Here is a 15,361-nt window from a genome sequence, read left to right on the forward strand (position 1 = left end):
GTAGAAATAATTTACATTTAAAAGTGTAAAAAATCACAATATTTATATACTTATATATGTGGAGAAGAAAAAATTTCACATTTTCAAGTGTGTAAAAATATATCAATTGTCCACACTTAAGAGAGCGGAAGTTAATTTGAAACACCTATTTTTTTCACACATGGAGAGTGTGAAAAAATTCTGTTTTACAAATTGACTTTTACATTTTTAAGTGTAAAACTATTTGACAATTATTCATATTTTTAAGTATTAACATTTTGTTTACACATTTTTATATGTGATTAAATTAATAATTTTTTTCACATTTTTATAATTGTTTTAACTAAAACGTGATGACATACTTTCAAGATATGGAAGAAATACATGAAAAGTTTGATAAAATAACTTAAATTTCTATTAACTTGTTTCAAAGTAATATTTCAAATTAAATCATGTCTTGTAGTTTTCAATCTTACAATGTCATGTAAAAACGATTTAGTTCTTTACCTTTATAAAATCAACAGTAAAATTATTATACGATACGAGTAATATATATACTGTATATATATCTTTTAAACTTAATATCCTAAAACAGTACTCGACAATTTCTTACACATCAACGCCAACCATTTTCATTTGTCTTGACCATTGTTTAATTTCTGGCACCCAAGGAGACCACCAAGTTGTTAAAAACTATTAGGAATCATAATCTTATGCAGATACAAGATTAGTATTAAAATATATGCTATGAGTCACTTTATATATAAGTTCCACTTCTAGATGGTGGTTAATAGCTACTTTAATCATGGTTTAAGGTTTTAACTTTTAAGATAATCATCGGTGTTCCCCGATTAGTCTTGTTTTCAATCATCAACTTTGTTCAACATCATTTTAAAAATACATAAATTTATCTTTTTTGGCTAAAAGTATGGCAAATGACATGGGCCAGGTTTAACAGCCTCAAACGCTCCACGCAGTTAACTTTTTTGAGTGCCATGTAAATTTTTGACATAATCTACATTTTTTTTTTGTTTCGCCTTTTCCTATTTATTTGGGTTTTTATACAAGTATTACGACACTCTTATTCCATTTATATTATACTAGTACTATTTATATTATACGACACGTGGAGTTACTTAACGACATAGTTGACGACCGTCAGCCTCAGATATGGTCCGAGTGCGAATTTGTAAACCATAGGTATCATTAACGTAATTTTGATCTTATAGGTGCGAAACTAGTAATTCGATCAAAACACATGTATCATTTCAGTAATTTACTACTAAATTTATAAATTATATAAAAACTTTATTTATTGCATGATTTTTAACGTAACACATTTTTTTTTGAAACAACAATATATTAAAATTAAAATTTCACTAGTAAAGTAGTAAAGAGTTCAAAGTACAAGAAGCTACAATTACAAGAATAAAACGATATCTAGATCAATACTAAACAAAATAGAACATTCTTATATGGTATGTTAAATGTTCCATATCTTCTTATATGGCGAACTCAAGGTTTCAATGTTAACTTTTTAAATTTTTTGTACTTGTTGTGATACACACCAGACAATTTTACAAATATTGTGGCTTGATGGGTATAACAAGTTTTGCTAATTTTGGTTTGGGAATGATATTTAATTATTTATACAATAAAATTTAGCCATTTACAATAAATGTATAAAATTTATTGTGCAGTGTACAACTATATCATGCTGGAATTGTTGTAGATAGTTAAAACTTGTTGTAGCAATATTACTTCCTAATGGTTATATATTTGTAGGAAAGCTTTAGAATAGAACATCGTTAACAAATGATCAAAACATATTGCTAGGGAAGAAAACGAATGATTTCAATTGAATAAATCACTATTCACTATATCAAGCGTTTTGACTATAATGTGAAAAATAAAAAATAAATATAGAAATCCGGTTTATAGATTGTTTGGTACTGTGGCGAGTAATATTCTGAATTCTATGAAAGAGAGATCGTTGGTATGAATGTAAAACGATCACATGATATCTTAAATTGACGCCAAAATATGTTTAAAAAAAGACTTATATTATGGTTAGTATTTTTTTTTAAAGATAACATCGGATAAATGGTAAATACTCTTACGAAGGTGCGTCCATGTCGGTTCAACTTCTGGCAACGTCCTAAAGGGTTTGTTCCCCATGTTAGATAGGTATAACGTTGCTAAAACCTACTCATCACATTTGCATATGATAAGATTCTAATCTGGGACCTCACGAACAAACGACATCGTGAAAAACCACTCACCTACCTGTATTATTAATTCAACCATTTAGACCTTGTGTATTTTTTTTTCCAACATTCAGTCGGTATGCGACATCAGGGAAACCTCATCGTATAATGGTGAAGCCTAACACGTAGCTTAGACAACGAGATGTTGACCATGGGCCGTTACAAGTATTCGGAGAAAAACCCCCCAAAACTTGTCATCCTTAACGATCGAACTCAAAACCTTTGATAAAACTTATGATGCATTTGACCGGTTGGATTAATCATCATTGGCCCTTGTGTATTATTTAGCTTTCTTTACCCCACATTACAAATATGAAAAGACATTTTTCTTTTCAACTTAAATGTATACGGTTTAACAAGTTATTCATGACCACTTCTAAACGTATCCCTGACCATGTCAAACGGGGCATTTGTACTTAACAAATTTTTTAAAAGAGACATGATGTTAACTAAGGCTGGTAATTTTGACACGAAATCTGTTAATACGACACGACATGACCTGTTCTTAATAGGTTTCGTGTCTTAACAGTTCTGGACCTGTTATGACCTGTTAAGATTATATATATATATATATATATAATACTAACAATTGATATTATGATTTGATATATGATTATTATAAGGTAAGATGTCTATGAACTTTTGTAATATAAGGATTATTATTGCTATATAATAGTTGAGATTTGTAAAAGTTTTTGTATCGTTAATGTTTTTTTTTTAATATTAGTCAAGAATTATATAATATATATGTTAACAGGTTTTTTAACAGGTCTTAACAGGTGCACCTATTAATTTTCGTGTCGTAATCGTGTTTGAAAGAAATAACACGATTAGTTAACAGGTCGTGTTCGTATTTGACCTTAACAGATTCGTATCTTAACAGGTTTCGTATGACCTATTATCTCATTCTTAATGTTAACTATAAGTAGTATTAATGTAGAAATATTTTTAGTTTAACAAATTGTGAGAATGATGGTAAAACCAATCATGCAAGGGTTAAAAGGTAATTTAAGCAGTCATCTATAATTGCAAATGCATCATCACTATCACTAAAATTGCTAATTATATATATTCTAAAAAGCTATATACTTTTACAACTCATCTATGCATACAAGGTACAAATCTCTATTGCATAGAATTAAACAAACCCAATAGATAACTTTAACACCCGTTAAGTAACAGTCTTAATGGTCGTTAAGTGTTGTCTGGCTAGCTAGCATTAGTTATAAAAGGATATTTAACGGAGTTTGTTTTCAAGTTTAAGTTTCTTAACTCTTGCCTCTAAAGTTTTGACTTATTTACATTTTGCCACATAACTTTTGGTTTTTAACATTTTCCCGTCAAAAGTTTATTTCTTTCTTATTTTTACCACATACTTTGTTTTCGACTTTAACTTTTGTATTTTATTTCACATAACTTAATTTTTTTCAGTCTCTGAAAGTTTTCTTTTATTTGTTTTTTACCACATAACTTTTGCTTTTTAAATTTTGTTACCAAAGTTTCATTTTCTTTACTTTTGACCATAACTTTTTTTTTCTTAACTTTTGCCACAAAAATTTTATTTTTTTGCTTAATGTTTTTAAACTTTTGTCACGAGAGTTATATTTTCTCTCGGGACAAAATACTAGTGCATCACTAAAAGGAAATTTAAGTTGTCATCTAAATAAAAGTTTTGCATCTTCGGTTTTAATGATGATGTATTAAAAAAACGATTCAATGCATCAATTATTAACATAGAGAATGTAAATGCATCAATCACTAATACCGAAGATGTAAAATTGTAAATACATCAATCTGAATTTCTATTCTGTTAAAAAAAATCTGCATTTTTATTCTGTTCAAGAAAAATCTGCATTTCTATTCAAACAAATCTAACTAATTAACGCAAAAAATGAAATGAGTGTAAAAAACTAAAACTGATGCAGTTAAGATAAATGAATGCAACGAATTTTCAAAAAGATAATATTTTGATGTAGTTAAGACAACAAATGCATAAAAACTTGTTTAGGGTGGAGGGAATACCATTCGGATAAGGGTTCGGTTACCCTATACCCGATCGGTAATACCATTTCAAGGTTTGGGTTAACCTTCGGCTAGCTGAAATCGGGTATGTATTTAAGCTTTCAAGCCGAGGCACGAGCATGAGAGGGAGACGTTGGAAAGCAGTTCCCCCCCCCCCCAATTCGAACGTTACAGCCGGTTTAAAAAAAAAAAAAACTTTACCCTTTATTTATATAAACACCAACATATTTCACACTACATACTAATTTTATCTCTTCTTTTACCATCATCTTCAATATTTCTTATCATCATTCATCTAGTTCTTCTCCCAATTTCCATTTCACACATAACTTACCATAATGAACCTTCGGGATTGTAAGATGGCGATCCAAACCCACATAAATTACGATTCCAAACACCTATCTGATGTGAATAACGTCATTCAGGGCGTTCTGAGAACAAAGCGGCTTACCAAGCCGTAATCGACCGACTTACTACCCCGGGTTATGCTCGTAACACCGCGGAGAGTGAGCATCTTCTATATCTTCGACAGAAGATCGACTGACTAAATCAAGTTATTTTTCAGCTAAGCGCCGCTTCTTCAACGTTGACTCGGACGCTAGACCACGAGGTTTTCTCGCAAGCCAGTGTGGGTGGTGGTCAGGATGTACCTTACTACTCTGACCCGGGGAGGGGTACGTTTATCCTCAACCAGGCGACGCGACCGAGTCTCTTGAGCCCTACCGCTACATTCACCGCAACAACGGTGACAACACTGTTGACTCGGACTATTCCAAGTCTTAGTTATCTATTTTAGTAGTTTATGGAATGTTTTTATTATGTGTTTTTAGTATTACTTATGTATTATGTGTATTTTAGTATTATTTATGTATTGTGGTTTTTTTTATTTTAATGGAATTATGTTTTATGTTTATATTATTTTAATTATTGGTGTAATAAAAAAAATGAAAAAGAAAATGAAATTGGGTAAGTTTAATGAATTGGGTATGTATTTCAAGTGATTTGAGTAAGAATTGGGTAGTTGTGAGTTAGAAGGTATTGATTGGATAAAGAATTGGGTAAGTCAGCCAACTAGTGGACCACTCCACCCTTTAGGGGATGTTTGGTAGGATGGAATGGAAAGAGTGAAAATGGAATGAGAATCACTTCTCTTGTTTGGTGACATAAGAGAATGGTAATAAAGTGGTAGATAAGGTAATCATTTCCATTCTCATGATTCCTCACAAAATGGTAAAGAATGTAATCAAATTACATTTTTTTCTTTTTTTTTTCTCATGTATTTAACTATTAACTTTAATTATTTATATCATGATATTATAGTTAGTTTTTGTTAAAATTTTTTTTATATTAATTCGTTTATTTTATATATTTCGCTTTGTTATTTATCTGTTGTTAACAAACAATGTAATTATTCTTTTTCTAAATACTCATTCTCTTTCCTACTATTTCCTTTCTTTATTACATTTCAATTCTCTATGATTTACTCTTACCAAACGCCCCCTTAGACCATTTGTAAAGGCTGGTTAACATGTTAATTGAAGCAAGGGTGAAGCAAAGTGAATTGTTAAGGCCACTAGGTGAAAAATAGAAGGTGATTGATTGGTTAAATACGGTCCCTTTGTGTGTTTTGTTTTATTTTGATTGGTTAGTAGGGTATATTGTAGGGTATAGTAGGGATTTAAATTTGAAGGTGAATGATTAAGGGGGGAAGAAAAGTTGACGGTGGTAAGAAGGTGATGTTGATGTGACATGAAAAAATATCGTTGAAGAAGGTGAACGGTCAAGAATGGTCTTAGGATGCATTAATTGGTTTATATATAATTTTCAAATTACTTCGACAGACTTGTTTATAGGAAGTTATGCACAATTAAAAAAAAGGATAAAGGCATGGGATTGTACCTAACTATGACAAAAAGGCTATGTAATGTACCCTACTACTCGACTTGTTATTCAGTGTAACCAACTATATTTTTTGGGTTATTCAACGCAAGCAACCTGCTACAATAGGTTTTCATCCGGTTATATGAATGTATCTGTATATCTACATCATCATCATCATCGTTACTAAAATCGCCAGAAAAATTAAAATCGTGATAACTTTGTTGTTTGTTCGAATTAAGACTTGAAACTACCACCAATGGACTTAAAATTTGATCCCGCACAAATCCTGACCAAAATTTTTCGAATCCAACACTCCCCGGAAAAAAATGGTGATTCGCCAGAAAAATTAAAATCGCGATAACTTTGTTGTTTCTTCGAATTAAGACTTGAAACTACCATCAATCGACTCAAAATTTGATCCCTCACAAACCCTGACCAAAAGTTTTTGAATCCAACACTCGCCGGAAAAAATGGTGATTCGCCGGAAAATTGTTGGGTCACCGTTTTAGGAGCTGTTTTCGAGTCTTTTTGCTGTTGTTCGAATCGTTCAAGCCATCAAACAGTATGTTCTTGATGTTTGTACCGTTTTCTGACTATAGATGGGTGAAAGTGATGGTTAACAATCACGTTTTGTGGATGTGTTGTTGCTGAATTTCGAGCAGAAAAAAGCAACATGGGTCAATCTTTTGTCTTGATCATAGAATCATATGAAATATGAGAAGGAAATGATATTACTTGTTAAGTTTGATGAAGAATCAATAGTAGTTCATATATGATTGCTTGTTTTCCTTGACTGCAATATACTTGATGAGATGGGAGAATGCATAAATTTGTTGGAGCAGAGCATCAATGATTTAAGTTTGATGAAGAAAATACCAATTAAAGTAAAAAGAAAATACCAAAATAAATGAGCCGGAGCAGAGCATGAATGCTATTTTTTATTTTAATAAAAAATAAAATAAAAATGGAAGTGTAACCGGTAACTTGTTTTCTAGCAGGTTGCTTGCGTTGAATAACCCAAAAAATGTAGTTGGTTACACTGAATAACAAGTCGAGTAGTAAGGTACATTATATAGCCTTTTTGTCATAGTTGAATAAATTCTCATGCCTTTATTCCTTAAAAAAATATCAAATCATTTAGAGTGTAATTACAACAATATCCGTTCAAATATGTGAATTAAGTTTTTGGTCAATATATATTTTCAAATATCTTTTTAGTTATTGATTGGTCAAAATTCATTCATACTATCTTTATTCCTTTATAAAATAAACTATATATTCTTTCTTTTTAAATTTTATCTTTGAAAAATATAAAATATACTTGACTTCCAACACATTTTCAATTGATACACTACATTTACCCAAAATAAATAATGTTACAATTGAAATCCCCATCATCATTGAGTTAGAAATAGCATAAGAAACCATTTGTCACAAAAGGTTCCAAGAAACAAACTAATATTGAATTAAGCTATTTATCTAATACTATATTCATTTTGTATTGACAAATAGTTAAAATAATAATTCGCATTTATAGTGCATGGTTTAATTTGAAACTTTTTAAAAAATTCTCATGTCTCTCGCACTTCTAGACTAGAATAGATACACATATCTCAATAATTTTGTTTTTATTTATAAAACCCAGAAAAACAAATAAAAACAAACAATGAGTACAAAACAATACAAAAAAAATAGGGCTAAAACTGTCATTTCACAAAATCATAACGTTATCTCCCATTCCCTTTCAAACATCACAACAGCCTAATTCAAAATCCCCAATTTTACTTTTTCATTTAATCCCCCAAAACCTATACATACAAAAATCATCTGTATCTATATATATTTATACATAATAATGCCCCTACTATTTCTATAGACCTACTATTACACAAAAAGTTACAGTAACATTTTTTTGTATGTATGTATGTATGTATGTATAGTTTCATCACTCTTTACAACAGTAACACACATTCCCCCAAAATACACAACACTTTTTCACACAGAATTTTAAATAAAAATTAAGAAATGGAGGTTGAAATGGAAGATGATAACCGTAACGGCGACGATACGGCGGTTGAATTTACGTTCACGGCGGTTGAAATCGATCTGGATTATGAGTATGAAGCTGCAAGATTTTTTGATTTTACTAGACCGGAATCCATTGATGAAGCTCGCCAAGCTGAAATGTGGTTTCATTCTCTTCAAAGCTATCCGCCTTCTCGTAAGTTTTTTTATACATACATATTTCTGTATCTATATGTTTCTAAATTTTAGGTTTTTAAAGATGATTGAGCTCAGCATTTTTATTTTTTATTTGATGAAATTGGGGGAATATGTAAGTTTGACTTTTCCTTTTCTTTTTTTTTTTGAAGGATAAGCATAGTTTTTAGGGCTTTATATACATACATAAACCTGTATCTATATGTTGGTATTTTTGTAGGTTATATGGAGAGATTTTTGGGAAATATTTCTGGAGATTGTTGAGTGTTAAAAGATAAAAAATTTAGAGAAATATTTTAGTTTGACTAATGCTGACTTTTTTTTTTGGTTAATGATAGATTTTTGGGGCCTTCCTAAATCAAAATTTGAATAAAAATGGTAACTTTTGTTGTCAATTTTGTGGTTTGGGATATGTAATGTTGACGTTTCAGGTCAATATTGCTCTATCCGTCCCACGATAAGTGTCTGTCCCAAAATAAGGGTTCGCGATACAAAATGCTGTAGCTGTAAGAATGTACTTGTAAAAAAGGGTAAACGGATAGGGATTCATATTCAAGTTACTCATTCCTAAATAATAGCTAGATGTTTACATAGTGAGGTTTGAACTCAGGTCTCTTCTTGGACCTTCGGGACGCCTTACCCGTACCACCAGGCTACCTTGGAGATGGTTGAGGCCGAAATGTTTAATCATTGTATTACTAGATGACAGTTTCTCTTTCTTAGCAATCCATTTTTGTGAAAAAAAACTCATTCTTGAATGTAAACACTTGTATTGGGACAAATTAAAAGATGTTTGGAACGGAGGGAGTAGTTTTTTGGTTAGAATGAAAAGTATTGGACGATAGGTCTAATTTGTGTATATTTATCGCAATACATTGATAACTAGTAACACTGATGTGTGGTTATGCTCAAGATACCGAGGGGCCCATTTTCGAAAATGTGTGCCCATGCTGCTAACATATGGTGGAACAATGTGGTCAATTTTGAATTTGAAATGCAAGGTTGACTTAACAAGATGTAAACGTATGCATTCTGCTGGTGATTGTACTTGCAGTTAGGACTATATAGTAATGATGGTTTGAAAAGTGATAATACAAGGATATTGGATAGATGCTGTAGCTTATGTATTCTAATAATAGAAATCTGTGTGTAGTATCTGATCATTAGGTGTGGTGTAAATGAATCCTGGCTTTTGGTTCAGGTTCATGCAGGTTAATGTTGATGTATGTATTATATTTGTGGTCCATATTATGATTGCAGAAAATTAATGCTATATTCTTCATATATTAAGTGGTCCTACTTACCCATCATTATTGGGTTCGGCAGTCAATGACTTGAGAAGTTACTGTCTCATTGCAAAGGTCTTCAATAGTTGTGGTTTATTCTTGGTTGTCCATTAGACTACGAGTAGGAGTTATTGTCACATTGCAATTTGGATGTCTTCCCAGTTGTGGTTCTTTATTGGATCAGTAACTTGTATTAATCACTTGGTTTTCATATGCAATTTACGAATGCTGATTTGAATGTGGTCTTTTGTAAAAGCATCATATTTTATCGGTTCTATGCTATTGCAACCTCCAGCTACCTCCAAGCTCCTATCATTGATGTTATTTTCTATATCCACGTATATTATGAAACATTACTTTCAGATTTCAAGTACATAGGTTGAGCTGAATTTTATCATGGTTTATATTGTTATAATTCATGAAGATAATGTGACTCCTATAAATGAACCTGGTTCAGTGTCAGATATTAATGCTTGATTTAATTCTCAAAAAAGAAAATAAAAAATAATTAGCGTAACTTTATCTGAAATTTTGTCTAATAAATGTCTTATCAACAGAACTAGCATGTCTTAATACATGTTTAATAAATATGACACCAGATTTATTAGTCTTTGCTCATTTCTGCATGTAATTTTAATTTCAGCCTTTGCGGTCAGATTACTTTCACAAGAACAATGCGAAAAGGCATCAAAGTTTTTCAGTGACACAAATCAGCTGGAAAGTGTCTCCAGTGTCTTACAAGCTCCAGACTATTCCACAATGGCCGTGTGCAGCACAGGTATCAACTAGACTGCTAAATACTTCGGTTTATCCATTCGTCTGCTTGTTCATTGAGAACCTACAACAAGCTCTATACAATGTGATTAGGAATGTTGGATTATTGGATCTTTATTGTATTTAAAGACCATAAGTAGATAAGCTGGCGTCTATTCATGAAAATCTTAATTTATTCGTTAAGTAAAATCTTGGTCATAAACTTCAATTCTCCTAGTTTAAACACATATGTAAGTTTCAGAAACCTTTTTTTAACATTTCTGAAAGAGATTAAATTCGTAATTTGTTATAGCTATGAACTCTTTTATAGATGCCAATGGGGCGAATGGGGGAGTTCCTTCAGACTTGAAAAGTTATTGTTTACCAGCAATCCAGAAGCAACACCCTGCCAGTAATATACCTCATGATAGCACAAGGAATGGCAACCTTAAATCTAAAACAAAACCAAGTTGGAAACCATCAGTACCAAGAACCTCAACTTTGATGAAACCTACAGCAAGTCAACTGGCTAAACAAAATCATGAGCGTTTAATGGATAAGTTCAGGTAATCATTGCTAATTCTTGTTCTAAATGGTGCATGACATCGTATCATCACACCCTTTCAAATATTTCCTCTAAAAGTTTGCTAGACAAACTGTAGAAATTAGTGTGGCCAGTAGCTGCATTCATCATTTCTTGTCCTTATTTTGGAAGTATGTTTACCATTTCATTGTTGCCAGATTTCAAAAGTTAGGGACCAGTTCTTCTGGTATCGAAAGTCAAGCTCCAAAAAGACAGAAGCTCGACGGGGGCCATTTGTGTAAGGTCAGATATACTAGATATTGTTACTATGGAGTTTTGATCTCTTTGATATTTTTACATCGGAAATGTGAAACATATTCTTAATCAGTTAATAGATGGATTCCGGCATATCTTTTAAGGGATAATGGTCATAATGCTGAAATTGGCTGATGTTCTGATTAAGTCTTCAGAAATTATGTTTTGTAGTGACAACTAATTAATTTTTTGTTTACAAGTTATGACAATCTGAAGTATTTTACTTGACAGGCCATCGACACAAATCAACAACCTAATTTCGTTCACAAGGCACCAAACAAGGTAAATTTTCTAAATTTTACATATCAAGTCGTTCACTTGATGTTCTAAACATTCTCTTAGAGCTTCTTTTTTATGGGTTACAGGAAGTCACTGCAGACAGTGATTTAAGTCACACTAGGTTACGAATAACTGTTCCTAGACCCCCTGAACTTGCGACAGCTCAAAGGGCACAAAGAATAAGGTTAAAAATTTGCATATAACTATTGCTTTCAATGGTTTTACTTTAAGTTTGTTTTCTTTTCCAGCAAGATGATGTATTTGAATGTTCTGGTGTCAGGCAAAAAGCGGATAATGGAAACGAGCACGTGGCATCAAGAGTTCCTGGTTTTCGAGCTCGTCCACTTAACAGAAAAGTTCGTACTAAATAAGCAGATTTATACAGTGCGTTTTTCAACATATTTGTTTGTAATTATTATATTTATCTTGTTGGTTACTTGCAGATTTTTGACACACCTTCATTATTAATGCCAAAAAGAAGCACTCCCCAACTGCCAGAGTTTAAAGTAAGATCCCAAGCCATCTTGTATCTTGTTGGTTGGTTTTTGATAGTTTATTTTGCATACTTCATGCCAATAACGGCTTCTAAAACCTTAATACTTAAGCTATAAATCATGTTGCTATTGAATACCAGGAATTTCACCTACAGACAACAGAGAGGGCTCTACAAAACACTTCTGCAGTTCCATCAACTTCAGCATATTGCAATAACTTAAAGGTATACAACAAAAATCACAACACATATGACATGTTTGGAATTTTTTTTTCTCCAATGTCATTGATGAATTATTTACTTTACAGGCACCACAGAAGCCTAGTTTTGCACTTGGTGCAGAGAGTAGCAGTAGAGAATCCAAAGAGTATAGTTGTAACTTTACTGACTGATTTTTGCATTTACCTGAAAATGAATTTAACATTTCTCTTTTTCCCAGACCACTTGTTGCTGGTGTTCCAAAACAAGATAGTGAAACAATTCACAGATTTAAAGCTCTATCCTTTAACAAGAAGGTAAATGCTATTGGTTTTTAGCAGTGGGAATGTTAACCTGGTTATTGCTTAATCTATATAATATAATTCAAACATAAAACATGCAGATACCCTCAAGTAAAGGAGATCCAGGAGCTTTCAAAAGTAGCAAAAGGGAAACTACAGTTGCAATGGTATGTCCCTACTTTTAAATTGCATTTTGATACAATGACGTCGCACACTTTTTAATCATTTGATCCTGCCACAGGCCTTTGATTTTCAAACCGAGAAACGAGCGCAACCAGCTCCACCAGTTGATCTTTTTAACAAGGTATATTTTATCATGATCCTCTTATTGATCTGCCAAAATCTCACATATAAAACGTGTAAAAAGCTCATGTTTATATTCCCTTTTATGAGTTGTAGCTCTCATTGGCATCAGAATCTGGTTCTCAGTTACATAGACCGAGGTCACGACCTTCTTCGTTTTTTACCAAGGTTACTACTTCTTTTCTTAACCTCAACTAAACCTAATTTCTATTAACAATACAAATGGCATATTTTTTTAGCTCATACTGAGTTGTCTATTCTATTGGCACAAGGGTCTAAAAGAAAACAGAGTATGCTCCTTTCAACAACAAAGTGAGGTAAGTGTACCGAAAATGGGATCAAAACAGGTTCAGTCTTACAACCATAATGTGATCACTGAAGGCACTCCCTTGTCAAATATCAGTAGGTAACCACACTGCACCTAAATTATTGTTGAAGTTGTGCATTCTTATACGTGTTGTTTTCTCATATTTATTTTGGAACAGAAACATGGGAATCCGTTAACATTATCAAAACTCTGACACATGCTCATTGATGGAAGATCAAACCATCAACCAGATACATTAGCATCAAGATACTGATTCCATGTGATATCAAATGTGGATCTAAGAAATCTTATTACCAACACCATACAGACCGTGACCTTGTTAATAAAATGCAACAATAATCAAAGTTGTACAGCTTCTAGTGGTTTGTTTCTACCTTCTTTTTCGAACAGTGATTGAGACCATTTACTCCACCAAAAAGATACAATAGACTTAACTTTGCATTTATTTTACCATGTGCATATGTTGCATATTAGAATTTGATGCTAATTTTTACAATCTGGTGAAGCTGCAATTTTTGGAGCCCGGTTGGTTTAGTGGGAAGTCTCTCTATAAAGAACAAAAGGGCAGCACGAGCATGTTCAAGGCCAGTTAGGCCCATAGCAAAGCCTCGTTAATATTATGACTTGGTCCTAGACTAGGATGGAAAGCAAGAGCCTATTTTGGGCAGAGCCTCATGCCAGAAAAGAAACACACAATGTGTATTGCATTAACAAAATTTTCCATTAAAGTTTGCATAAGATAATAGAATAAATATTGAGCAATAATTAATAATAATTATATATATCAATCATTTACATACTAATTGTCTATATCAAACTATTAGTTATTAAGATAACATATAATTAAACTTTATAAATCTACAAAAGTTCACTATATAGTCGTATATTTCATTACACAATATAAACGTTCGTTTGTGTATGATCCATTATATTCTAACAAACTAAAACTTATTTATTGAAACTAAATGTTGGTTAAGGATATAAAAAATTTAAATTATTTTACGAGTAATATTTTCTTTCTTATATATACCCAAAACTATATCCATTACCAAATACTACTCGTTACCAATCCTTTAATTTTTAAACACACCTCAAGAAACTCCTTTTTATTGACCGCCATATATTTTGGTTTTTTTAGTAGATTATAAAAATTCTCTTTAGTTATATATATATATTTAGGGAAAAGTTAAATTAGGGACTGTCATGGTCCCCTTCTACCTCATTCTTTGACCACCAACACCATCATTTCTGACCACCACCACCACCACCATGATCATCTCCGACCACCACCATGATCCTCTGGCGACGGCAACCATCTCTGGCGAGACTTACACATGTGTAAGTAACTTACACATGTTTTAAGTACAATTTTGTTAGGTAGATCACCCATCACCGGTCACCCCCTATGACCTATCACCCTCTATGACCTATCACACTATGACCTATCACCCCCACCAGCTTTAGTTTATGAATATCCTTAAGGGCGAAGCCCGTTCCGAATTATAGTTTTTATTAAACTTACACGTGTAAGTTTCGCCAGAGATGTCGCCGGAGATGAATATGGCCGGAGATGATTAGTGGTGATTAGATCTGATGAAAATGGATGGTCTAGATTGAGTCCCTAACCGTCCCTAAAATAAGAAGTCCTTAATCTAACCCACCCATACATATATATACATATATATATATATATATAGGGTTACTTTCCGGTAAGAACAGATTAAAAATAAGAATAGTGAGAACAGTTCCTTACTATTGGATGAAAAAAATGAAGGGTCAAGATGAATTAGGGCATTTTTGAACTATTATGTAGAATTAATGGTGATTATGTCTTTTTACATATGTTTTTAAGGACATCATAGTAAATTAAAAAAGAACAAAAACAAAAGTATGCTTGCACATTCATGGCAGTTTACAAAATATCAAAAGAAGTTACAAAATGAATATGTACTCCACGTTCATACTTGGTTTTGTTTGTAAACTAAAAGTTTGGATGCATATGTTTAAATAAAACACATCAGTAAACCTACATAATATACATTAGAAATTTACTCGTACATTATTAATTGTACAATAACATAACTATATATTATAGATAATGAAGTAACAATACATCCTCGTTTATATAGTTAATGAAGTAAAAATGCATCCTGTTTGCATAGGAGTTCTTCATCCACTTTTTAGAGATGATTTATGCATCCGATTCGAGTTA

General features: G+C 32.1%; 1 protein-coding gene across 3 annotated transcripts; it reads left to right on the forward strand.

Annotated features, from left to right (window-relative positions):
• The first annotated feature begins 8,062 nt into the window (after positions 1 to 8,062).
• Positions 8,063 to 13,594, forward strand: LOC122583629 (protein TPX2). Of its 3 annotated transcripts, none has more exons than XM_043756024.1 (16): positions 8,063 to 8,370; positions 10,299 to 10,433; positions 10,740 to 10,974; positions 11,150 to 11,234; positions 11,478 to 11,528; positions 11,612 to 11,709; positions 11,806 to 11,881; positions 11,969 to 12,031; positions 12,160 to 12,243; positions 12,327 to 12,385; positions 12,458 to 12,533; positions 12,620 to 12,685; positions 12,760 to 12,822; positions 12,918 to 12,989; positions 13,094 to 13,227; positions 13,307 to 13,594. In XM_043756024.1, the coding sequence occupies exons 1-16, from the start codon at positions 8,175 to 8,177 to the stop codon at positions 13,323 to 13,325; spliced, it is 1,512 nt and encodes a 503-aa protein (XP_043611959.1). In that variant the 5' UTR covers positions 8,063 to 8,174; the 3' UTR covers positions 13,326 to 13,594. The 3 variants fall into 3 exon arrangements, with proteins under 3 accessions (XP_043611959.1, XP_043611951.1, XP_043611964.1); XM_043756016.1 differs by having other exon boundaries at positions 13,094 to 13,223; XM_043756029.1 differs by lacking the exon at positions 13,307 to 13,594 and having other exon boundaries at positions 13,104 to 13,226.
• Positions 13,595 to 15,361: the final 1,767 nt, after the last annotated feature.

This window comes from Erigeron canadensis, chromosome 1 (assembly GCF_010389155.1).
Source record: "Erigeron canadensis isolate Cc75 chromosome 1, C_canadensis_v1, whole genome shotgun sequence".
NCBI classification, from domain to species: domain Eukaryota; kingdom Viridiplantae; phylum Streptophyta; class Magnoliopsida; order Asterales; family Asteraceae; genus Erigeron; species Erigeron canadensis.

Bases quoted from the DNA above. Each gene is read 5' to 3' on its own strand.
- LOC122583629 (XM_043756016.1), top strand. From the start codon at position 8,175: ATGGAGGTTGAAATGGAAGATGATAACCGTAACGGCGACGATACGGCG. The intron at 12,990-13,093 runs GTTACTACTTCT...TATTGGCACAAG, and splicing joins CTTCTTCGTTTTTTACCAAG to GGTCTAAAAGAAAACAGAGT. The intron at 13,224-13,306 runs GTAGGTAACCAC...ATTTTGGAACAG, and splicing joins CACTCCCTTGTCAAATATCA to AAACATGGGAATCCGTTAAC.